The sequence below is a fragment of the Acomys russatus genome, chromosome 31 (assembly GCF_903995435.1).
Source record: "Acomys russatus chromosome 31, mAcoRus1.1, whole genome shotgun sequence".
In the NCBI taxonomy this organism is placed as follows: domain Eukaryota; kingdom Metazoa; phylum Chordata; class Mammalia; order Rodentia; family Muridae; genus Acomys; species Acomys russatus.
This window is the reverse complement of record NC_067167.1, coordinates 4,466,058-4,489,530: the sequence shown is the minus strand read 5'-3', so window position 1 is coordinate 4,489,530 and position 23,473 is coordinate 4,466,058. Positions and strand designations below refer to the sequence as shown.

The 23,473-nt window shown below is 51.2% G+C and overlaps 2 protein-coding genes across 3 annotated transcripts in view; both read left to right on the top strand.

The window, feature by feature from the left end:
- Rfx2 (regulatory factor X2) overlaps positions 1 to 23,473 on the top strand; it is a 112,876-nt gene that overhangs the window by 12,257 nt on the left and 77,146 nt on the right. The window lies entirely within an intron of this gene.
- Positions 729 to 23,473, top strand: LOC127212660 (long-chain-fatty-acid--CoA ligase ACSBG2-like). Its single transcript, XM_051172745.1, has 12 exons — positions 729 to 875; positions 4,193 to 4,281; positions 5,345 to 5,465; positions 7,110 to 7,305; positions 10,693 to 10,826; positions 14,205 to 14,381; positions 18,860 to 19,041; positions 19,137 to 19,370; positions 20,844 to 21,061; positions 22,222 to 22,361; positions 22,554 to 22,799; positions 23,441 to 23,473. The coding sequence occupies exons 1-12, from the start codon at positions 729 to 731 to the stop codon at positions 23,471 to 23,473; spliced, it is 1,917 nt and encodes a 638-aa protein (XP_051028702.1).

Genomic DNA, 23,473 nt, shown 5'->3' with positions numbered 1-23,473 from the left:
CTTTGTAGACCAGGCTGGCCTTGAACTCACATCGATCTGCCAGCCTCTGCCTCCCGAGTGCTGAGATTAAAGGCTTGCGCCACAAGCACTCACAGATGGAGCCTCCCCCTAGCCCCCAGCCCTGAACTTTGGAATTCCTGAGCGCTGAGCTGACAAACAGGTGCCACCACACCTGTCTTCTCTGAAAAAATTAAAACAAAAATAAAATACATTTATTTGTTTTTGAGGGTGGGTGCATATGGGACGTCAGAGGTCAACTTGCAGGAACTGATTCTCTCCTTCCCCAGTGTGGTTTCCAGGGCTTGAGGCTTGGACTCAGGTCGGCAGCTTGGTGGTGAGCCTCTCTACCCACGGCCTCTCCCTACATTTGGACAGAAAGCTCCGTGGGGGGTGGAGAGGCCACTCATGGTTAAAAACTCTCACACCGCCCTCTTCTGGCCTCAGTGGGAACTGCAGGTGCACAGTGTCCATTCAAGCAAAATCACTCCTACACATCGATAAATAAATGTAAAAAAAAAAAAAAAAAAAAGTTTGAAAATGCCTGTGAGGGATGAGGCTGTGGCTCAGCTGTACAGCGCTGTCCCAGTATATACAGAGCCCCCAGCTCCATTCCAGCACCAGCAGCTAGCCCTATGACTCTTACAGCCGTTCCCAAGCTGTGGAGCAGTCACTGTGATGGAGAGGTGCTCCTGAGGCTGTCCAAACATGGGCCAGGCCACGAGACCCCGATGACCATCCCCGAGCTGTTACAGGAGTCTGTCGAGCGGTTCAGCGCTTACCCAATCCTAGCCTCGAAGAATGGCAAGAAGTGGGACATCCTGACATTCAGCCAGCTCTACGAAGCGTGTCGCAAGGCAGCCAGGTCGCTGATCAAGGTGAGCAACTCCTGCTTGGTCATTCCAAAGTAGTGGTCCTCAAAGTTGGTTATGGGAGACTCTGGGGGGTCTCCCAGCCTCCAGGGAGCTGAGGCAGGAGGCTCCCAAGTTCTAAGCTAGCCTTGGGTTTAGGGTGAGACCCTATCTCAGAAAAGGAGCAAAAGGTACAAAACAAAGTTGAGCTGGGCCACAGTGGCTAGAGTGGTCTTCTGGCACACACAAAATCCTGGGCTCCGTTCTCAGCACCACATAAAACCCGGTGTGGTGGTGCCCACCTGTCATCCTTACTCAGGAAGTGAAGGGAGGAAGGGCTAAGGAGCCCAAGGTCTAGCCTGGGCCACATAAAACTTCACTCACTTTTCTATGGTTGTGAGGAGACACCATGACCAAGGCAACTTTAAAAAAAAAAAAAAAAAGATTTATTTATTTATTACTTATACAATATCCTGCCTGCATGTATGCCAGCAGGCCAGAAGAGGGCACCAGATCTCGTTGTAGATGGTTGTGAGCCATCATGTGGTTGCTGGGAATTGAACTCACGACTTCTGGAAGAGCACACAGTGCTCTTAACCACTGAACCATCTCTCCAACCCGACCAAGGCAACTTATGAAAGGAAACATTTAATTGGGGCTAGTTTACAGTTTCAGAGGTTTCAGTCCGTTATCATCATGGTGGGGGGGTGGGGGCAGGGGGGGGCGGGGCATGACGGCACTTATAGTAGCTGAGAGCTTACATCTTTTGGGCAAGTTGGAGGCAGAAAGCAAGACTAGACCTGGGATGGACTTTTGGCCCCTCACAGCCCACCCCTGTGACACACCTACTCCAACAAGGCCACACCTCCTAATCCTTCCCACACAGTGCCACCAATTGGGGACCAGGCACCGCAACATAGGAGTCTATGGGGGCTGCTCTCATTCAACACAGCATCCCACGGGTCCCCTGGGTCCCAGAGGCTTGTGGCTATATAGATGCATCCAGTCCAACACCAGAAGTCCACCTAGCCAATCACAGTCTCAATACTGTTTCAAAGCCCAACATCTCTTGATCTCCTCTGCCAAAGCCATGAATCCAAAAACTCTTCCATTCAGCCTCTGGCAGGTTCTCAGACAAGGGCAAAAAGCAGCCACATTCTTTGCCAAAATATCCTAAGAAATAGGATGCTAATATACAGTTGCTAATATCCGTCCCCTCTGAAACCTCTTGAGCTGGGCCTCCACAGGCTGCAGTCTCCCAGAACGACTGTCCTTCAAGACCCAACTAGAGCAGCCCGGTCAGTCCCATTTACAGTCCCATGACCACTTTCGCCATCTAGAAATCTCAACAAGCTGCTTGGTCAGGCCTGTCACAGCACTACCCCAACCCTGGTACCACCAACTTCTGTCTATAGACACTGGTAATTTGTTGTGAAGAGACACCATGACCAGGGCAACTCTTATAAAGAAAAACATTTCATTAGGGTTGGCCTACTGTTTCAGATGGGTTAGCCCAGGATTGTTGTGTCAGGAAGCAGACAGGCAGTAGCTGAGAGCTAGGCAGGGAAAAAAAAAAAAAAAAAAAAAGGCATACTAGATGTGCTGTGGGCTTCTGAACTCTCAAAAGCCCACCCCAGTAACACACCTTCTCCATCACACCCATACCTTTTCAAACAGTTCCATTAACTGGGGACCAGACACTCACCTATGGGCTTATGTGCGTTTTCATTCAAACCACCACAGTGAATAAATGTAACTTTTTTTTTTTTTTTTTTTTTTTTTTTTTTTTTTTTTAAGTCTGAGGCTCAGCAGCTTAGAACTCTCTTCCTGTTCTTCCAGAGCGCAGGAGCTTGCCTCTCCTCAGTGAGGTGGAGTGGCTCACAGCCACCTATATCTCTAATTCTCCAGGACCCAACACTTTCTTCTGGTGTCTGTGGGCAGCTGTGTGCATGTACACGCAGCCACGTACACGAGTGCGCGCACACAACAACACACCCCTACACAATTACAGCTAGGAAGAGGTGAGGAAGGGGCGTGGCTCCTGGCCTCCTGGCCAGCAGCCTGGCCTGTACGGTTACCTCCAGGGGAGAATCATGGAGACTTTGTATGAAAGAAGATACAAGGGGTGTGGACGGGGCCCATGCAGTGCAGCCTAGGTAGACCTTTTTCCTGCAAGCACAGGGGACCTGACCGATCCCCCAGAACCCATGTCAACGGCCAGCAGCGGCTGAGTGTTCCTACATCCCTCCAGTCAGTGGGTGAATAAAGGCTCATCCCAAATGCTCACTGGCCTGAGTGAGGTAGTGAGCACCTGGTCCAGTGGGAGACCTGTCTCAACACAGAGACACAGTGAGCAACAGGAGGAAGATGTCTGAGGTCCTGCCCGGGGCTCCTGCCCAGCCACACACCCAGATAGACCTGGTCATGTGAGCAATAACACTTTTGGTGCACACACACACACACACACACACACACACATGCACAGGCACACACAACTCACAACTCTCAAACCCATTTCCTACGAATCAGACACAGAATCAGCAGACCACTTGGGACTTCCTCTTCCTACCATATGCTCAGAGGAATCCAGACCAAGGGTCTGTATCCACCCCAGCACTGTTCACAGCAGCAGGAGGTAGGCAACTCCAAGTGCCAAGTGCTGCTACATAAACGAAGTGTGATGGCTGTACATTGGAATAGTATGCAGCCTTGAAAAGGGGGGGAATTTGAATGGCTAAACAGTGAATTCCATGCCATGGGAACTTCATCACAATGGAAGCAAAGCAGGTGGGGAATAAATAGCCAGGTGTGGTGGCGCACGCCTTTAATCCCAGCACTTGGGAGGCAGAGGCCGGTGGATCGCTGTGTATTCGAGGCCAGCCTGGTCTACAAAGCGAGTCCAGGACAGCTAAGGCTACATAGACCCTGTCTCAAAAAACCAAAAACCAAAACCAAAACTAAAACCAAAACCAGAGAGGTGAGAGAGGCTCACTGCACCCCAACTTCAGGCTAACCAGCAACTTTTTACCGATTTTCCTTTTTTTTTTTTTTTTAATTTTAATTTTGTTCTGTTGTTTTTCGAGACAGGGTTTTTCTGTGTAGCCTTGGCTGTCCTAGAGTCACTTTGCAGTGACAAGGCTGGCCCCGAACTCCCATCCATCTGCCTGCCTCTGCCTCCCAGCCCTCGGGAGGTGTGCGTCACCACACCTGGCTCGATTTTCAGTTTGTGTTTTTTGTTTTCTGTTTTTTTGTTTTCCACCTCCTAATGATCAGAGCTTGACTAGAAGTTGATAGTGATGTGTCAAGAGCTGACGGCATCTTTCTTATGGTTTTGTTTCCCCTAGCTGGGCCTGCAACGCTTCCACAGTGTTGGCATCTTGGGCATTAACTCCCCCGAGTGGATCATTGCTGCCCTGGGCTCCATCTTGGCTGGGTATGTTCCTCCTTCCGGTCCCCTGTGTTGACGGACCACTGCTACCAGCTGCTCAGCACAAAACCTGACTGAGAAGCCAAGGTCCACCCGTGGCCTCGGCCTTATCTTTCTTTTCAAAAACGATTTCTTAAAATGCATGGATTTGGGGCCTGGAGAGATAGCTCAGCGGTTAAGAGCATTGACTGCTTTTCCAGATGACCTGGGTTCAAGTCCAGCACCCACATGGCAGCTTAGAACTGTTTGTAACTCCAAGATCTGACACCCTTACACAGATATACATGCAGGCAAAAATACCAAATGCACATACAATTTAAAATAATAATAATAAAAACTTAAGGACTTGTACACAAGTGTGGGTGCATATATATGCATGTGTGTATGCAGGTGAGTGCAGATACCCACAGAGGCTTGAACAGGAGGGAAGGGATCAGATCCCCTTTGTGAGTCATGTGGGTGCTAGGAACTGAGTGGGGACCCCCTGCAAGGGTGGCCAGCGCTCTAATTGCTGTCCTAATCCGGGCTGGGGACGATGTCCCACAAAGTGATGGTCCTTGTGAAATGTCACAGCCCAGCAGAGCAGCTGGCTAAAGCCCTTCCGGTGCTCAGTTTTGAGAACCTTCATGAAACACTAGCACTGGCTGGGGGGATGGTAGCTCAACAGACAGAGGCACCAGTCACACAACCTAGGACCTTGCTCCATGCCCTTGGGTCCACAGTGTAGCAGGAGAGACCCGCTGGCCCCTCCTCCTCTGGCATCCATGGGCTCACTGTGGGATGGGCCGCCACATCCACACGCATACATGTTATTTTAAGAAAGAGTTGTGGGCAGACAATGGCTGCTCCTGCAGAGGACCCAGGTTGGATTCCCAGTAGCCCCATTGCGGCTCACAACCACTGTAACTCCGGCTCCGGGCATCTAAGGCACGGACAGACAAGCAGACGAAACACCCACATACCTAAAAATTAAACCAAACCAAAACCTCTTAAAAAAAAAAAAAAAAAGATTCAGTTCTTCCAAAAGCACTGAGTCAGTGTACTATTGGAGCATGTCCTGTGTCCCCAGGGGCTTCTATGTTGGTATTTATGTCACCAACTCGGCCGAGGCTTGCCAGTACGTCATTAATCACGCCAACGTGAATGTCTTAGTGGTGGAGAACAGCCAACAGCTGCAGAAAATCCTGTTGGTGAGTGGGACCTGAGTGGGTGCCTGGGCGCACTGAGAAGCTTCCACAAAAGTCCCCCCCAGAAAGAAACTGCTTTTGTGGGGGAAGTAGGGTGAGTTGAGGGAGCTTGGCCCCCAGACTTGTCCCTGGCACTCACTTCCCAACCTACATTTAAGAACTGCACTCACAGGAGACCAACATGGTGGAGCACCAGTAACCCCAGCACAGAGGGGTGAGAGTGGAAGTGGGGGTGTCCAGGGCCCACTGGCCGGCCAGCCCTGCCTCACTGCAAGCAGCAGGCCAGTGATACACCTGGTATCCTGACACAGCATGGAGGGTGGCTGAAAAAGCATACATCAGACTGACCTTTGGCCTCTGCTGGCATTCACCTTTGTGTGTGCATATACATGCTTATGGTCTCAGCACTTGGCAGAAGGATTTGCCACAAGTTTGGGGCCAGCCTAGGCTACAGAGAAAGTTCTGGGGTAGCCTTGGCTACATTGTGACACCCTATTTTTTAAAAAAGAAAAGAAAAGAAAGAAGAAAGACTACTTTGGCCATCGGGCTGCCCTTTCATGAGCAAATGGGTCCTCTTGACCCTCTTTAGTCACGGCGCCTACTCTGCTGTGTCCTGAATCCATTTGCAGGTGACAACTCTGCCTTATAGTGAAATTTTCCCATAGGTTCTTTTTTTTTTGTTCTCAATGAAATCTTATAAATGTAACTTTTATTTACCTGATATAATTGTCATTTCAGAGGCTAACTGCCTCCTCCTGCTGGCCAAGGCCTAGTCCTGGAAGCTTCTAACCTAGGCCTAGAATGTTCTGAGCCTCTGAGACTTCCTGGTGAATAAGCTCATGCTTTCTTGTTTGTTTGTTTGTTTTTTCTGAGCTCTGGGCTGGCTGGTTCAAGTCAGCTGTCTGACTCAAACTCTCTCCCAGCTGACTGATTCAGTCTGGCTCCTCTCTGTCTCTGACTGACTTGTTGTGCTTGGCCTTGAGCTAATTCTAGCAATTTGTTCTAACCCTCTGGTTCCTTCTCATTCTCTGGATTCCACTGCCCCTGCTGACCTGCACTGAACTCACGACCCAACCCCAACCTCACTGTTTCCTTCTACAGACCAACTTACCTGTGTTGTTTTGGACAAAAGGCGTAAGTAAGGACCTGCTTGTGTATCCGGCCTGAGTAGCCACGTTGCTGGATTTAAAATCCCTCTACAAAAAGCTGGCTTCTCTTCCTGTTCTTTGTAGCATTTGTTTTCATTTTCATTTTCATTTTTTTTTAAATGGATGTTACAGAAACACCTTCATTCCTCATGTGTGCCACCCAGTTGCCTGGATCTGACGGGAAGATCTAGAGTGGGGGGGCGGGGCGGGGTCCTTGGGAGGGAGATGTACACAGTGTTCACCTCAGCAAAGGCTGGGAGGTGGGGTGAGTGGGTAAAGTGCTTGCTCAGCAAGCAGGAGGGCCTGAGTTCGAATGCCCAGTACCCACGCCAAGTACCAAGGCCAGTGGCACAGGTCTGTGAGTCCAGTGCGAGGATGACAGGGAAAGGGCCCGTGGCCCGTCAGTCAGTGAGAGCCCTTACACGTACACAAGGTACAGACCCTGCGGACCCTGCGTCCCAGTCAGAACCTTGAGCCCACAGGGAACTAACTCTTTCAGATTCCACCAGACAAGATGGAGTCTGTGAAAGCCATTGTGCAGTACAAATTGCCCTTGATGGAAACCGACAGGAAACCTGTACTCTGTGAGTGCGGGGTGGGAGGGGCTGGCCTGTGGGAAGGGCAGGTTTGTGGGGCGGGGCTATTGGAGAGGGTGGGGCATGTGAGAGGGCGGGGCCTGTTGGCAGAGCCTGCTGGTGAGAAGAGGGGCTTGGGTCAGCCTGAGGTAGCAGGTAGGGCCAAGAAGGGAAGTGTGTGGACTATGTGAAGAAGGTGGCCCTGAGTTCAATTCCCAGCAACCACATGGTGGCTCACAACCACCTAGAATGAGATCTGATGCCTCCTTCTGGCATGTAGGCACACATATGGGCAGAATACCATATAAATAATAAATGATTTTTTTTTTTAATGTGGGGTTTAGTTGGTGCAACTCTTGGGCAGGTTCACCAGTCCCAAAGAACAAGGCTGAGGAAGTCCCTGCTGGGGCTACAACTGGGAGTTTTTTTTTTTGTTTTTTTGTTTTTCTTTGTTTTGTTTTGCTTTGCTTTGGTTTTTGAGACAGGGTTTCTCTGCCTTGGCTGTCCTGGACTCACTGTGTAGACCAGGCTGGCCTCGGACTCACAGAGATCAGCCTGCCTCTGCCTCCCGAGTGCTGGGATTAAGCGCGTGTGCCACCACGCCCGGCTACAGCTGGGAGGTTTTATAGTACTCAGTCGAGGGTTGATGACGTGTCAGCCAGGAGCTGGGACTGTTGCCCAAGTATGGCCAAAGACTGGGCAGATCTGGGCCAGGCACTTGGGTGGACTGGTCATATCAGAATGGCGAGTTGCATTGGCTGCCAGCGAAGCAGAGCTGAGAGCTTTTGGCGCCATTCCTTGATGGGAGTTTTCAGTGGGGGAGGGGCATGGGGGGAAAGAGGGCAGAAGGGGTTTCCCAGCTCGTGCAAGGGCGAGCAAGCAGGCTCCAACCAAACAGTTCACAATCTCCTTTAATTTTATTTTTGGCTATTTTAACTACACATATTCAGATTTGTAAATGTTTCCTCGTTCAGGCACGAGATGGACAATCCTAGGTCATTTAGAGGTCTTGTATCATTACAGCAACAGTGTCGTGAGTCACTTTGAAAAAATGAAAAAACAATCATCTTTAAAGCAAAGGCGCCGGGCGTTTGGCGCATGCCTTCAATCTAGCACTCGGGAGGCAGAGGCCGACGGATCTCTGTGAGTTCGAGACCAGCCTGGTCTACAAAGAGAGTCTAGGACAGCCAAGACAACACAGAGAAACCCTGTCTCAAAAAACAAACAAACAAATAAACAACAAAGCAAGGCTAGGGACACAGGCCTGCCATCCTAACTACTAAGAAGGTTGAGACAGGAATTTTGCGACTTTAAGGCCACCATGAAACACCTAGTAAGACCCTCCACTAAAGAAAAACGATAGGCCTGTGGGCGTGGCTCAGAAGTAGAACTGTTGCCTAGAATCCCCCAGTGAGGGGCTGGGGGCACGGCTATTTGGTGTCTTATTGCCTAGTGTGTGATCCTTGGTTCAACCTTCAGCGATGGGTTTCTAGGGGAAAGAAAAAAGCAAAAACCCTTTTAATACGTGTCCCGACCAAATTGCTCAGGCTTTCTTGAGTTTGCCACAGAAGACTCTTGAAACTTCCAGTCCTGCAGCAGTGGCCTCCAGCCACAAGGTGGCAGCAGCGTTCTCCTCATAGTAACAAAGCGCATGTCTTATGCCACGTTCCCTGTGGGCGAGAGTCAGTGGGGAAGCACTTACAGTGGGTGATTCTGTCACATAATAGCTATCTACCTACTCTGCAGTGGATGGAAGACTCTAGAAGGCTTGAGTGGAGATAGGCCTGGATATACAGCCCAGGCTAGTCCTCGAATTTGTAGCCCAGGCTGGCCTAAAACTTGACATCCTCCTGCCTCAGCCTCCTGTGTAGTGGCATTTAAAAGTCCTTGCCTCCCACGGCAGGGGCTCAAACCGATACAGTTTTAGGGTTCAGTTTAGGAAGACATTGTTAGGGCCAGCGCCTCAGTCCGAACCTAAGGATACCGTAGCTTTCACACAACAGAAGTCCAGCCCCAAATGGCTTGAGCAAAGTAGGTCATTTGTCAGCCCCTTTTACTACAGCTCAGAATGACGGCTTCAGGTGCGGCTGCAACCAGGAGCTCGTCTCCTCTGGCCTTTATGTCTCTAATCTCCTGGCTCTTCAGCCCCCTCCTTGCCCTCCTCTACTACCCCCCCACCCCCCTACCCCTCCACCCCTCCACCCCCGCCCGTGATCCCGTGGCTACATCTGTGCTGACTGAATCTCGGGAATAGAAAGCCTGCATCGGGTGCTAAATTCTTCAGCTCACTGTGACTGGAGTCCCGGTGCCCAGAATCCTGTCTAATCTCTAGAACCTAGATTGATGGATACTCTGGCTTCATCCAATCAGGGATGAGTTCTGGGATGGGGGGGTAGGGGACTGGACGGTGTCATGTGAATTCAGGAAAAGGTGGGAGCTCTTCCCAGGGGCCGTCCACTCCTGGGAGTGGGGGCCAGCCATCGAGAAGGCTAAGCCGGTAAAGGGGCTTGCCACGGAGCCGAATGACCTGAGCTTGACCTGGGAGCTTAGGGGGCAGAAGGAGACAAACAGTTTAGACAAGTGCACTGTGACATGTATACCCCCAGACACTCCCCTGAAAATAAGTAATTAAAAGTAACTCTAATACCAGGCGTGGTGGCGCCCCCTTTAATCCTAGCACTTGGGAGGCAGAGGCAGGAGGATCGATGTGAGTTCGAGGCCAGCCTAGTCTAAAAAGTGAGTCCAGGACAGCCAAGGCTACACAGGGAAACCTTGTCTCGAAAACAAAAACAAAAACAAACAAAAAAAACCAAGAATAAATAAATAAAAGTAACTCTAAACTTTAAGCTATTTACAGGCCAGGCTTTTGTTATTTACAGCCGATGTTGCCTTTAAAGATCGTAGATACCCTATGACCATATAGTGGGGGAGGAGGGCCCCCTTGGTCATAGAGGAATAGGGTGAAAGCAAGAGGGAGGGAGGAATGGGAGGAGACAACTGATGGGATAACAATTGAGTTGTAATCTGAATAAATTTATTTTAAAAAAAGATTATAGATAGACCACAGCTCAGTCAGCCAGTCACTGCCTTGGACTTCCCGAAGAGGGGCTAGCTAGCATGCCTACATCATGGATGGGGCCTGTCCGAATTCACAGGCTCATGGGATCACAAGTGGTGGGGAAGTAGCCAAGGTCTGAAAATCCAGGGGGTGAGCGGGGTGTGGTGGCACACATCTTTAATGCCAGCACTTTGGAGGCAGAGGCAGGCAGATCGCTGTGAGTTCAAGACCAGCCTGGTCTACAAAGTGAGTCCAGGACAGCCAGGGACACAGAGAAGCCCTGTCTCAGGGGGAAAAAAAAAAAAAGGAAAAGAAAATCGAGGAGGTATTTCTGAGGGTTCTCCCAGGCTTAGGCCCTTCCGGGATAAGCCGTGGATCAGAGTCTGAGCGGGGGCCCACGGGTCCTCACCCTTCACCCACCGTCCCATCCGCAGTGGCATGACTCATAGAGCTGGGGAACAGCATCCCCAACGTGCAGCTGGATCGGATCATCTTAAGCCAGAAGGCCACCAGTGGTGCGGTCATCATCTACACCTCAGGGACCACAGGAAACCCCAAAGGGGTGATGCTGAGCCACGACAATGTAAGCCAGGGTCCCCCCTTCTGCCCCCCCCCCCGCCCCGCAGAGCAGGCTCTCACCTGGGCACAAGCCACATGGAGGGCGGTGTGTAAGGTCTGTCTGGGTCTTTCCCCTTGGGGAACCACACAGTTGGTGGAGCTGGGGGTTTGGGGACTAGACCCGGGTCCAAAGTCAAGCTGGGCGAGGGCAAGATGGCTGACCGTACCATGCCTGTGAAATGGAAGTTGGTTAGCTGGTTTCACGGTCTCTCTCTGGTGTGTGTGTGTGTGTGTGTGTGTGTGTGTGTGTGTGTGTGGTCTCCCAGGGGTGTCTCTCCTGGATTCTTGAGAGAGGGTCCTCTCAGTGGCCTGGAGCTCAGTGATCAGAGCAGGGTAGGTAGGCTGGCTACCTGCCCTTCTGCCCAGCTCTCCAGGGTGTGCAGTGCCACACGAGCTCTGACAACAGAGCTCAGGCCCTTGTGCAGGACAAGTGTTTTCCACCACGGCATTTCCCTGGCCTGGTTGACTCGCATTGTTTGGTTTTAATCTTTCTGAGACGGGCTATCGTGTAGCCCAGGCTGGCCTCACACTTGCTGCGTAGCTGAGGATGACCTTGAACTCCTGATCCTTGTGCCTCCATCTTTTGTGTGGAGCTGGGATAATAGCATGCCTGTGAGAGAGAGAGAGAGAGGAGAGAGAGAGAGAGAGAGAGAGGAGAGAGAGAGAGAGAGAGAGTGTGTGTGTGTGCAGGTGTCTGTGGAGGCCACCACTTGTCCCTGCAGGTGCCTGCACACGCACCATGCTGGCTAGCCTTATGTCAACTGAGACAAGTTAGAGTCATCTGAGAGGAAGGATCCTTCATTCAGAAAATTCTCTCATAAGACCAGGCTGTAGACAATTCTGTAGAGCATTTTATTAATTGCTGGTTGATGGAGGAGGGCCCCTGCACATGGTGGGTGATGCTACACCCCTGGACTGGTGGTCCTGGGTACTATAAGAAAGCAGGGGTTGGAGAGATGGCTCAGAGGTTAACGGCAATGTCTGCTCTTCCAGAGGTCCCGAGTTCAAGTTCCAGCAACCACATGGTGGCTCACAACCATCTATAATGTGATCTAATGCCCTCTTCTGGTGTACAGGTGTACATGCAAGCAGAGCTATTGCATACATAATAATAAATAAAACAAATCTTTAAAAAAGAAAGAAAGCAGGCTGGCGGGCATGGTGGTACTGCCTTTAATCTTAGCACTCAGGAGACAAAGGCAGGCAGATCTTGAGTTCTAGGCCAGCCTGGTCTACAGAGTGAGTCCAGGACAGCCAAGATTACACAGAGAAACCCTGTCTCAAAAAAACCAAAAAAGGCCGGGCGTGGTGGCGCACGCCTTTAATTCCAGCACTCGGGAGGCAGAGGCAGGTGGATCACTGTGAGTTTGAGGCCAGCCTGGTCTACAAAGTGAGTCCAGGATGGCCAAGGCTACACAGAGAAGAGAACCCTGTCTCGAAACAAAAACAAAACAAACAAAACAAAAAAAAAAAAGAAAAAAAAAAACCAAAAAACCAAACCCAAACCCAAAACAAAACAAAAAGACAAAAAAAAAAAAAAAAAAAAAAAAAAAAGAAAGAAAGAAAGAAAGAAAGAAAGAAGAAAAGAAAGCAGGCCTGTAAAGGTACATACCTTTATTTATTTTTATTATTTTATTTTATTGATCTTTTTTTTTGTTTGTTTTTTGAGACAGGGTTTCCCTGTGTAGGCTTGGCTGTCCTAGACTCACTCTGTAGATCAGGCTGGCCTCAAACTCACAGCTATCCACCTGCCTCTGCCTCCCCAAGTGCTGGGATTAAAGACACCGCCCGGCCTTTAATCCCAGTACTCAAAGGGCAGACGCTGGCGAATCGCTGTGAGTTCCAGGCCGCTTGGTCTTCAAGTGAGTCTAGGACAGCCAAGGCTACACAGGGAAACCCTGTCTCGAAAAACCAAAAAAAGAGAAAAAGAAAGCAGGCTGAGCAAGTCATGAAGAGGAAGGCATAAGCAGCACCCTGTATGGCCTCTGCATCAGTTCCTGCCTCCAGGTTCCTGCCCTGCTTGAGTTCCTGTCCTGGCTCCCTTCAGTGACGAGCAGTGGTGTGGAAGTGTGAGCCAGATAAACCCTTTCCTCCCCAACGTGCTTTGGTCATGGTGACTTATCACAGCACTAGAGACCCTAAGACACCCACGCGCCACAGTCTCTGAAGATCTGAGTTCCATTCTTCATACTCTGGAAAGAGCTTTTAGCAGCCGAGCCCTCTCCCAGACCCTGCAGGTTAGCATCCAGAAGAGGCAGCCCCAGCCTCATTCCTCCCGCCTACTGCCGTGGATCACACATTGGGCATCTTGTTGGTACGCATGTGGGAGTGTCTTCCTCACCCACTCTCCACCTTTTCTGGGGGAGACAGGGCCTCTCTGAATCTGCGGCCCACCTGCATGGTTAAACTGGCCAGCCACCAAGTCCCAGGGAAGCCTCCTGCACCCACTAGCAAGATGACAGTAGTGTGTTAAACATGCCAAAAGGTTGGGCAAGAGTCTCGGGTGAGTGGCTTTAGTGTGATGCTCTCTGAACAAACACAAGGACCTGAGTGGAATCCCAAACCTCACACCCAACCCCAAATCCAGGTATGGTGGCAAACGGTTTCTATTCTGGGTACTGGAAAAGTGGAAACAGAGACAGGAAGATCCTGGGAGCTGACTGGCCAACAGCCTCTTCAAATTGGCGCCCGCAGCCCGCCCCCCAGGGTAGAGTTAGAGACCCCATATCAGAGGGGCTAGAGAGATGGCACGCTGGCTAGGGGTACTTGTCTCAATCAGGACAAGACAGGAATTTCAGGTATACTGGACACCCCAGCTTCAAGTGGAGCAGAGACAAAAAGAATTTGAGGCTTGCTGGTTTCTTTCTAGCCTACCCGCAAAGCTTAAGCACATGGTTGGAGAAAAGAGCCTGCCCTGAGGGCGTGTGCTAGCTAGCTTCCAGGTGTATACACATTCACAGGGAAGCGTGTCTCCTAAGAAAATGTGTGTGTGTGTGTGAGAGAGAGACAGACAGACAGACAGAGAATGCAGGTGTCTGTGGGTACCCTCAGAGGCCAGAAGAAGTGCTCCCCTAGAGCTGGAGGTAAGGGTGTCTGTGAGCTGCCATGTGGGTGTTGAGAATGGGGCCAGTGCCCTTAGCCGCTGAGCCATCTCTCCAGCACCAGTAAATAAATTTCAAAACAGCCAGGTAGGGAGCAGTTGAGGAAGACAACCGATCTCCCTCTTAGGCCTTGTCACGTGTGCACAGGCACAGCACACATAAGCACACATGTGGGCGCACACATGTGTGCGTGCCGGTCCTGGTGTGAAGCACAGAAGTTTTGGGTTGCCTTTGTTTTCTAGATCACGTGGACAGCAGGGGCTATGGCACGTGTGGTGGAGGCGAGCCACGTCATGGGCAAGCAGGAAACAATAGTCAGTTACCTGCCCCTCAGCCACATCTCAGCCCAGATACTGGACATGTGGACCGCCATCAAAGTAGGGGGGCTTACTTTCTTCGCTCAACCAGATGCACTCAGGGTAAGGCTGGGTGAGGGCCCTGCCAAGCGTCCAGAGGCCTTTGGGGGAAGTGGATGTCATCTGTCCACCGGACAAGCCTGATGTCTTAAGAAAATTTTCAGCTGGGCGATGGTGGCGCATGCCTTTAATCCTAGCACTCGGGAGGCAGAGGCAGAAGGATCGCTGTGAGTTCGAGGCCAGCTTGGTCTATAAAGCGAGTCTAGGACAGCCAGGGCTACACAGAGAGACCCTGTCTTGAAAAACCAAAACAAGAATTTTCCCCCTTCATCTTCATTTTCTGCCCTGTTCCACAGCTGTGCAGACCATACCTGAACAAGCCCAGGGAAAGGCCCTAGTGGTGGTGAAAGTCTGAATCGTTTTCAGCATTTCTTGAATTTATTTACTTATTGAGGGTATGTACCATGGTGTGCAAGTGATGGTCAGAGGATACAACAAGGCCCAGTCTCTCTCATACCCTGTGACCCCAGAGACAAATTCAAGTCATCAGGCTTGGTGGCAAGTTCCCTTATCCACTGCGCCACCTTGTGCGTTTCCCCTTTTAAAAAAAAAAGCGCACTCGTGTGTGTGTGTGTGTGTGTGTGTGTGTGTGTGTGTGTGTGTGCGCGCGCGCATGTGTGTGAGCACGCTCATCTATATATGGTGTGTGTGTGTAAGCATGCTTTTGTGTATATATGGTGTGTGTGTGCATGTGGTGTGTGTGTGAACACGCTCATGTATATATGGTGTGTGTGTGTGCACGCATACTCGTGTATATATGGTGTGTGTGTGAGCATGCTTGTGTGTATATATGGTGTGTGTGTGTGTGTGTGTGTGTGTGTGTGGTGTGCATGCATGCTCTGATTCTGTTTGCCAGGGTCTGGCCTGCATGGGAGGAAGGTGTCAGGCTTTTTGTGTAGGAATGTTAAGGGCTAGAATCGGAAACCTCACACAATGCCATAGGAGAAGTCAGACAAGGACTGAGATTTGCTCACCTTCTGAAGGTCACAGAGGCCTCCAAAGGTCCCCACCCCCAAATACTGGCATGGCACCATAGCTCTTCCCGGCCTCTGAGTCAGAGGCTGCTGGTGTGTGTGCACTCGGGGACTGGAAGGAAGTTACAAGTTATTTTCCAGCCCGCTATGTAAGGCTGGAGAAGGCTGCTCAGTGGTTAGAGTACCGGTTCACGAATTCAGAAAATTCCCCACAGTCATGCCCATGGGCCAATCTGGTAGGGACATTTTCTATATTGGGAGTCCTCTTCCTCTGCTTTGTGTCAAGTTGACAAAACACCAACACATCCACACATAAACATCAAAATGCCCACATACAGATAAACAGAAATGTACACACAATGACAAACACACGCACACACCCAGGCTTCACTCCTGACTAACTAACTGTCTGTCTCCCTCCTGTGTGGACCCTTGTGAGCCACCTGACCACCCAGGAGAATTTGCTTCACTTATTGCTACTTTTGAATTTGTATTAGAAGAGTTAAATTTACAGTAAGCACTGGTGAAAGGTGGAAGGTGAAAGGCGGCGTGGTCAATGGAAACAGTAAGGTGTATAGATGCACAGACGCAGATATGGAGAGCCACGCAATAGACATGAGACACAGGCGTAGACACAGAATGCCACATGCAGTCCCTGACACACAGAGCCACATGCAGTCCCTGACACACAGAGCCACACACTGACACAGACACACAGAGCCACATGCAGTCCCAGACACACAGAGCCACATGCAGTCCCAGACACACAGAGCCACACACTGACACAGACACACAGAGCCACACACTGACACAGACACACAGAGCCACATGCAGTCCCAGACACACAGAGCCACACGCAGTCCCAGACACACAGAGCCACACACTGACACAGACACACAGAGCCACACACTGACACAGACACACAGAGCCACACACTGACACAGACACACAGAGCCACATGCAGTCCCAGACACACAGAGCCACACGCAGTCCCAGACACACAGAGCCACACACTGACACAGGACACACAGAGCCACATGCAGTCCCTGACACACAGAGCCACATGCAGTCCCAGACACACAGAGCCACACACTGACACAGACACACAGAACCACACACGCACAGACACACACCAAAGACACACAGAGCCACATGCAGACACTGACACAGCCACACAGAGCCACACACTGACAGACACACAGAGCCACATGCAGTCCCTGACACACAGAGCCACACACGCAGAGACACACACCAAAGACACACAGAGCCACATGCAGACACTGACACAGCCACACAGAGCCACACACTGACAGACACACAGACACACAGACACACAGTGACACAGACACATGTTAACACAGACATACACTGAAACAGACACACAGAGCCACACACTGACAGACACACAGACACACAGTGACACAGACACATGCTAACACAGACATACACTGAAACAGACACACAGAGCCACACACTGACAGACACACAGACACACAGACACACAGTGACACAGACACATGCTAACACAGACATACACTGAAACAGACACACAGAACCACATGTTGACAAAGACACATGATGACACTGACACTGACACAGACACATGCTGACACAGACACACATTGACTCACCCTGATACACACTGACACAGACACAAGCTGACACAGACACATATTGACACATAGACACACACTGACACAGACACACACAGACACACGCTGACACATGCTGACATAGACACGCACTGACACACACTGACACAGACACACAGAGCCACACACTGGCAGACACAGCACCAGACTCTCAGTGACAGACCTGGTCAGAAGTGAAGTGCATCTGGAAGTAAGCTGGACAGCAGTTCTGACAGCTGGCTCAGAGGGTAAAAGGCACCCGCCATCAATCTTGATGACCTGGTTCCTGCCCTTGACCTTTGACCTCCACACAGGTTCCCTAAAGAAAACAAAGGAAAAAGAAAAGTCACTTCATGGTCAAAGAGCTAATCCAGACACCTGTGGCTCTGAGATTCAAAAGGTGACAGCTGTTGCTCTGACACAGGAACCCTCTCTGGTAGAGGACATTATGTGGGCCCCAGGGGCGGGGGGCGGGGGGTTGTATACATCCAGATAACAAAGCTGATGCAGAGACAGCTCAGCTGGCAAGACAGCTGGCTACACAGCTATTAGGAACTGAGTTCAAATCTCCAACATTCAGGTGAAAAGCTGCGCGTGGTCACGCATACCTACCACTGCTGTGCTGTCAGGGTGGAGCAGGGGGTCTGAGGCGGGGTGTGTGAAGACCCCTGGGCAGCCAAGCCCCAGGTTCAGGGAGAGAGTCCCCTCTCGCGGGAATAAGGCAGAGTGGCGCAGGACTCAGCTTCCTCCTCTGCCCTCCGTGTGTGGGGGCGTGTTGATGGCCCAGTGTCTTGTCTGCAGAATGGCGTGGGCTGCACAGTAAGTGCTCAACACGGAGCTGTGGGCCCTTTGACTACCTCGTGTGTTTTCACTGACTTCAAGGGTCTTGTTTTTGGACACCATATTCGCTGCTTCTCCGCTGCCTCCCAATGCAAGTTATGTGCCCATTTTTAAAGTCTCCTCCTCTCTCTCGTCTCCTGGCTCTGAAGCTGCATACCACCATCCTCACTGACATTTATTTTATTATTATTATTATTATTATTATTATTATTATTATTATTATTATTATTAATTTATTTAGTTCTTCGAGACAGGGTTTCTCTGTGTAGCCCTGGCTGTCCTGGACTGACTTTGTAGACCAGGCTGGTCTCGAATTCACAGCGATCCTCCTGCCTCTGCCTCCTGAGTGCTGGGATTAAAGGCGTGCGCCACCACGCCCGGCCAGGTCCCAGTTATTGACGTCCCCCATGCTCTGCTACGGCAAAGCTTTTCTCCTCTTTTCTTCCCGATGCACTTTACTTTTAGTTCTAGGTCTAGGGTTGAATTCCGTGTTGAGTTAGAAGTAGTTGTAAGCCAAGCATGACTGTTTGCTTTCGCACATGAATCTCTTTCCCCGGCTGCACTGAACTGCTGAGAAGACATGTGCTGAAAGTCAGATGATAAGAAATGTAAAGTGGGGGCTGGAGAGATGGCTCAGAGGTTAAGAGCACTGGCTGTTCTCCCAAAGGTCCTGAGTTCAATTCCCAGCAACCACATGGTGGCTCACAACCATCTAAAATAAGATCTGGTGCCCTCTTCTGGCCTGCAGGCACACATGCAGACAAAACACTATATATATAATAAATAAATAAATCTTAAAAAAAAAAAAAAAGAATGTAAAGTGGTGCCTGTGGAGCCCACATGCTTATGCACATAACACGCACATGCACGCGCACGTGCAAACATGGGGTGGATGAATCTGTGTCTGACTGGCTACTGTAGAGCCAGGGGGTTGTATCCTGTGCTTGGTGTAAAGGCTGCACTGGGGGAAGGGAGAAAGATACATGTGGCTCCTGAAAGTGCTGCAGCAGTGCCTCACCCACTCTGTCCCGCACAGGGCACCTTGATATTCACTCTTCAGGAGGTAAAGCCTACAATTTTCCTGGGGGTGCCACGAGTCTGGGAAAAGATGCAGGACACTATCAAGGAGAATGTGAGCAGGTCCTCCAGCCTGAGGAAGAAGGCGTTTGCGTGGGCGAAGTTACTTGGCTTGAAAGTCAACACCAAACGGATGCTGGGGTAGGCAGTGTCCCGTAGCTGGTGTGAGAGAGCATGGGGGAGGCTCTGCCTGCCATCTATCTGAAGTTGAGTCTCCCTGCTGATGCCGTCCCCAGGAAACAAGACATCCCCATGAACTACCGTATGGCAAAGGCCCTGGTGTTCACGAAGGTCAGGACCTCCCTGGGCCTGGAGCACTGCCACACCTTCTTAAGTGGGGCTGCGCCCCTCTCCCAGGAGGTCTTGGAGTTCTTTCTCAGCCTGGACATCCCCATTGGTGAGATCTACGGGATGAGTGAATGCTCTGGACCCCACTCGATCTCCTCCAAGACCAACTACAGAGTTCTGAGGTACCAGGTTCCTGCAGCCCTCAGATCTCCAGTGTCATGGGGTTAGGGTGTAGAGGGGGACATATCTTGAGCCTGGATGTCCCGTGGGCTCTAGCCTCCTAGTCCAGGTTCTCTGGCTTATTACACAACCTAAGGGGGGGGGAAGGGCACTTGTTCTAGAACCATCTGTCATGTTGTGTGACATTTCCAGGGGAGACCTGAACAAAAAAATATTTTTTACCCCAGAGACCTGAACAAAAAAATTTTTTTTACCCCAAATAGGGCACCAAAAATACCAAAGAAATGCTTCTTCCCCCAAGTGCGGCTTAACACATTTATGGGGTGATTTATAGACTGTGGATCAGAGGTCTCTGACAGGAGCAGGCACGATTCAAAGACAGCATGTCATCTAAAAATCCACGGCAGCATGGACCACACCTCACAAAAGCCACATCTAAAGCCCCTGCACATTGTGCAGACAGCTTCAAGAGTCTCCCCCAGGACTGTAACTGCTCATAGAACCTGGGGCTGGCCCTCTGGGGCCTTGTAAGTTTCAGGAGCTTCTCAAGACTTGTGAGTTTCCCACTACTTCCTGAGTTTTAGGAAACCTCTTTTCCAGGAGACTATGTTCCTGGCTCTCTGACACACGGTTTTCCTCCCAGTGTCACTTAAGCGTTCCCATGATCCTTTGTCTCAAGTATGTGTGTAGCTCTCCTTGGGCTTCTGCACAGCTCAGCTCAGCTCACCAGGTTGCTGTGCTAAGCCACAGCAACACACACACACACACACACACACACACACACACACACACATACACAGAGACACACACACAGACACACAGACAGACACATAAACACACAGACACACACACACAGATACACAGACAGACACACACACACACACACACACACACACACACACACACACACACACACGCCGCGGGACCCTCCACTGGGGAGGCTGACCTCCTTCCAGAATCTTTTGCTGGTCAAAGTCTCCTGCCCCCGCCACTGTACTGCACATCTGGCTTTCTGCTTTTGCTTGAGGTTTACTAGTGTCCAGAGTAGAACCGAAGGATCAAAATAACAATAAAAATAAAGAGGAGGAAGGGGGAAGGGGAGGAGGGAGAAGAAATTGAAAGGGAGGGCTGGCTGGAAGTTGATGGGGTACACATGGTTTTCTCCATCCGTGTGTCCACATCGTGGCACTTTACCAGAACTCTAGCTTTTCCCCGTTGTCTGGACCGAGGGTGAGCCTCCTGTGAATCCAACCTGCCGGTGCCCGGACGGCAGGTGTGTGGCTGCTTAATGTGCACAGTGCATACATAGAGGCCAGTGGATGAAGAGTGCTGCCTCAGTTTCCCTTCTGTGCCTCTCCTCAAGAGGCTGACCGCTCATGCTGGGCCGCTAGTACGGGAGGGCCTGGGGTAGGCAGCACCCTGTCTCTGCCACACCCTTTCCCTATTGTGTGTCCCCCTTCCCCCCGCCCCCACAGCTGCGGCAAGGTTCTTGACGGCTGCAAGAGCATGTTGTACCAGCAGAACAAAGATGGCATTGGTGAGGTGTGCATTTGGGGCCGGCATGTCTTCATGGGCTACCTGGACAGGGAGGAAGACACACTGGATGCCCTCGATGACAACGGCTGGCTGCATTCTGGGGACATGGGCCGCCTGGACAGTCACGATTTTCTCTATATCACTGGCCGCATCAAAGGTACCAGGCTTTTGTGGGGGCAAAGGGTACTGGGTGTGCTAAAGGAACTAGCATGGGATTTTGAGGGGTGGCAGGGTACTTCAGAGGGCAAGGGGTGCCAGCGTGGCCAGGGACACAGGAGATATGGGGGCTGTTGAGGTTCTGGTTCCTAGGGACGCTAGGGAAAACAGTAAGTCCCCAGTCATCAGGGGTCCCTCCTTGTCATCCAGTGGCAGCGGTCCTGGGGACAGGCTGCTTTGCCTAGTGGTTGAGTGGTGAGGAGAGCCCAGTGAGGCCAGAAGATGTCAGAGACACTCAGAAAGAGCCTGAGGATGGCCCTGTCACCCCAGCCCTTGAAAGGCTGAGGCAGGAGGACCACGGCCTGGGGATATTTTGGGCTATCCGGGGCTGCACAGTGAATGTCTGCGTCAAAACAAACAACTCAGCAAAGACACTGTGCTTTGCTGTGCTCTCTGTGGCCACACCGAGGACCATGACCAGAAGCAGCTTGGGCAAGAAAGAGTTACTTCTTCTGCTCATGGCTCAGGCCACACTTCATCAGCAAAAGAACAGGCCAGGAGCCTGGAGGCAGGAGCTGATACCAAGGCCGTGAAGGGGTGCTGCTTACTGGCTTGCTCAGCCTACTTTCTTACAGAACACAGGACTACTAGCCTAGAGTAACACCACCCATAATGGGCTGGGCCCTACCCACCAATCACTCTTTTTTTTGGGGGGCGGGGTTTTCGAGACAAGGGTTTCTCTGTGTAGCCCTGGACTCACTTGTAGACCAGGCTGACCTCAAACTCACAGCGATCCACCTGCCTCTGCCTACTGAGTGCTGGGATTAAAAGAATGTGCCACCACTGCCCGGCCCAATGGCTACTTTTTAAAAAATGCCTTGCAAGGCTTACCCACAGGGCCAGTCTGGTGAAGATGGTTCCTCCTGGTAGGGACATTCTTCTGGGCTGAGGTCACTTTTCCCAGGAGACCCTGTCGATCTTGACTAGTTGACAAAAGCTACCAGGGACAGATCATGTCCATGTGGGGCCCCCAGGGCCATAAAACTTGGGAGGGAAGCAGGAAAGGGTGGGGACTTGATGTGCCAGAAGGAAAGCCACAGGGGCCTCCATCCATGTCCCAAGCGAGTGGGGACCAGTACGAAGCTGGGCTCTCAATTCCAGAAATCCTGATCACGGCTGGTGGCGAGAATGTGCCCCCCATCCCCATCGAGACCCTAGTGAAGGAGAAAATTCCCATCATTAGCAACGCCATGCTGGTGGGCGACAAGGCCAACTTCCTGGGCATGCTGTTGACAATCAAGGTGATGCACGGTTATGTGGCATCAATCCCCGCCCCCCTTGGCCCCCCACCCCTCAGCCTCTCCGGGGGGGGGGCGTGAGGAGGCTGCAGATGACCAGGGGCTTAGACTCTGCTTCTTGGTCTTCAGTTCCATGGGTTGGGGGTTGGGGATGACTGGGGAACATTGCCTGGTAACATGGTTGCCCCGGGGCAGTGCGAGACAGACAAGATGAGTGGAGAGCCTCTGGACACATTGAACATGGAGGCTCTCAGTTTCTGCCAGTCCCTGGGTAGCCCGGCAGCCACCGTGTCAGACATTGTGAAGCTTCGAGATCCGCTGGTCTACACCGCCATCCAGTGCGGCATAGACCTCGTGAATCATGAGGCGGCCTCCGATGCCCAGAGAATTCGGAAGTGGACCATCTTGGAGAAGACTTTTCCATCCAGGGCTGAGAGCTGGGTGAGTGGCTTAGCTTGGTCCTTCAGAGGGCAGCCCCTCGGTAGCTGAGGCCCCTGGACGCTGCTACCCTCCCTCCACCAACTGCATCTCGGTCCCGACTGGCCTCCATATGCAGCCTCTTTGCCAGGGAAGACACCTTCATGACCTGAAGGTGACACCCTCACTGTGGGGCTGGAAAGGTTGCTCAGTGGTTAGAGCACCCTCTGCCTCCGATGAGGACACGGATTTAGATCCCCCAACAGCCAACTTGGGCAGCTCACAGCTGTCTGTGACCTCCAGCCTCAGAAGATGGACTTCCTTTTCTGGCCTCTTTGCACAAAGTGTGCATTCACACCACACACACACACACACACACACACACACACACACACACACACTCATATACCTCCCACCACATAGATTCATAATTAAAAATTAAATCAATCTCGGGGAAAAAAACCTTTTTATTATATCCAGAATTCTCAGTAGCACCAGTCTATGTGGACATCCCATAATCCTCACTCAACTGACTGTAGGAACACTGACATGCCCAGTCACTTGGTCTAGCCCCCGGGACCCATCTCCTGGTCAATTACAGTTAAGTGTGGGTGTTTTTCACCCCCTGACTTCCACAGCCTGACTACCCTCTCCTCTCTCCCCAGGGCCGACATCAAAACTTAAGAGACGTGTCATAG

What these genes read in the sequence shown, in the direction of transcription:
- LOC127212660 (XM_051172745.1), top strand. Translation starts at nt 729, where the DNA reads ATGACCATCCCCGAGCTGTTACAGGAGTCTGTCGAGCGGTTCAGCGCT. An exon ending in AGCTGCAGAAAATCCTGTTG is followed by an intron (nt 5,466 to 7,109) that starts GTGAGTGGGACC and finishes TAACTCTTTCAG; the next exon opens with ATTCCACCAGACAAGATGGA. An exon ending in TATCACTGGCCGCATCAAAG is followed by an intron (nt 21,062 to 22,221) that starts GTACCAGGCTTT and finishes TCTCAATTCCAG; the next exon opens with AAATCCTGATCACGGCTGGT.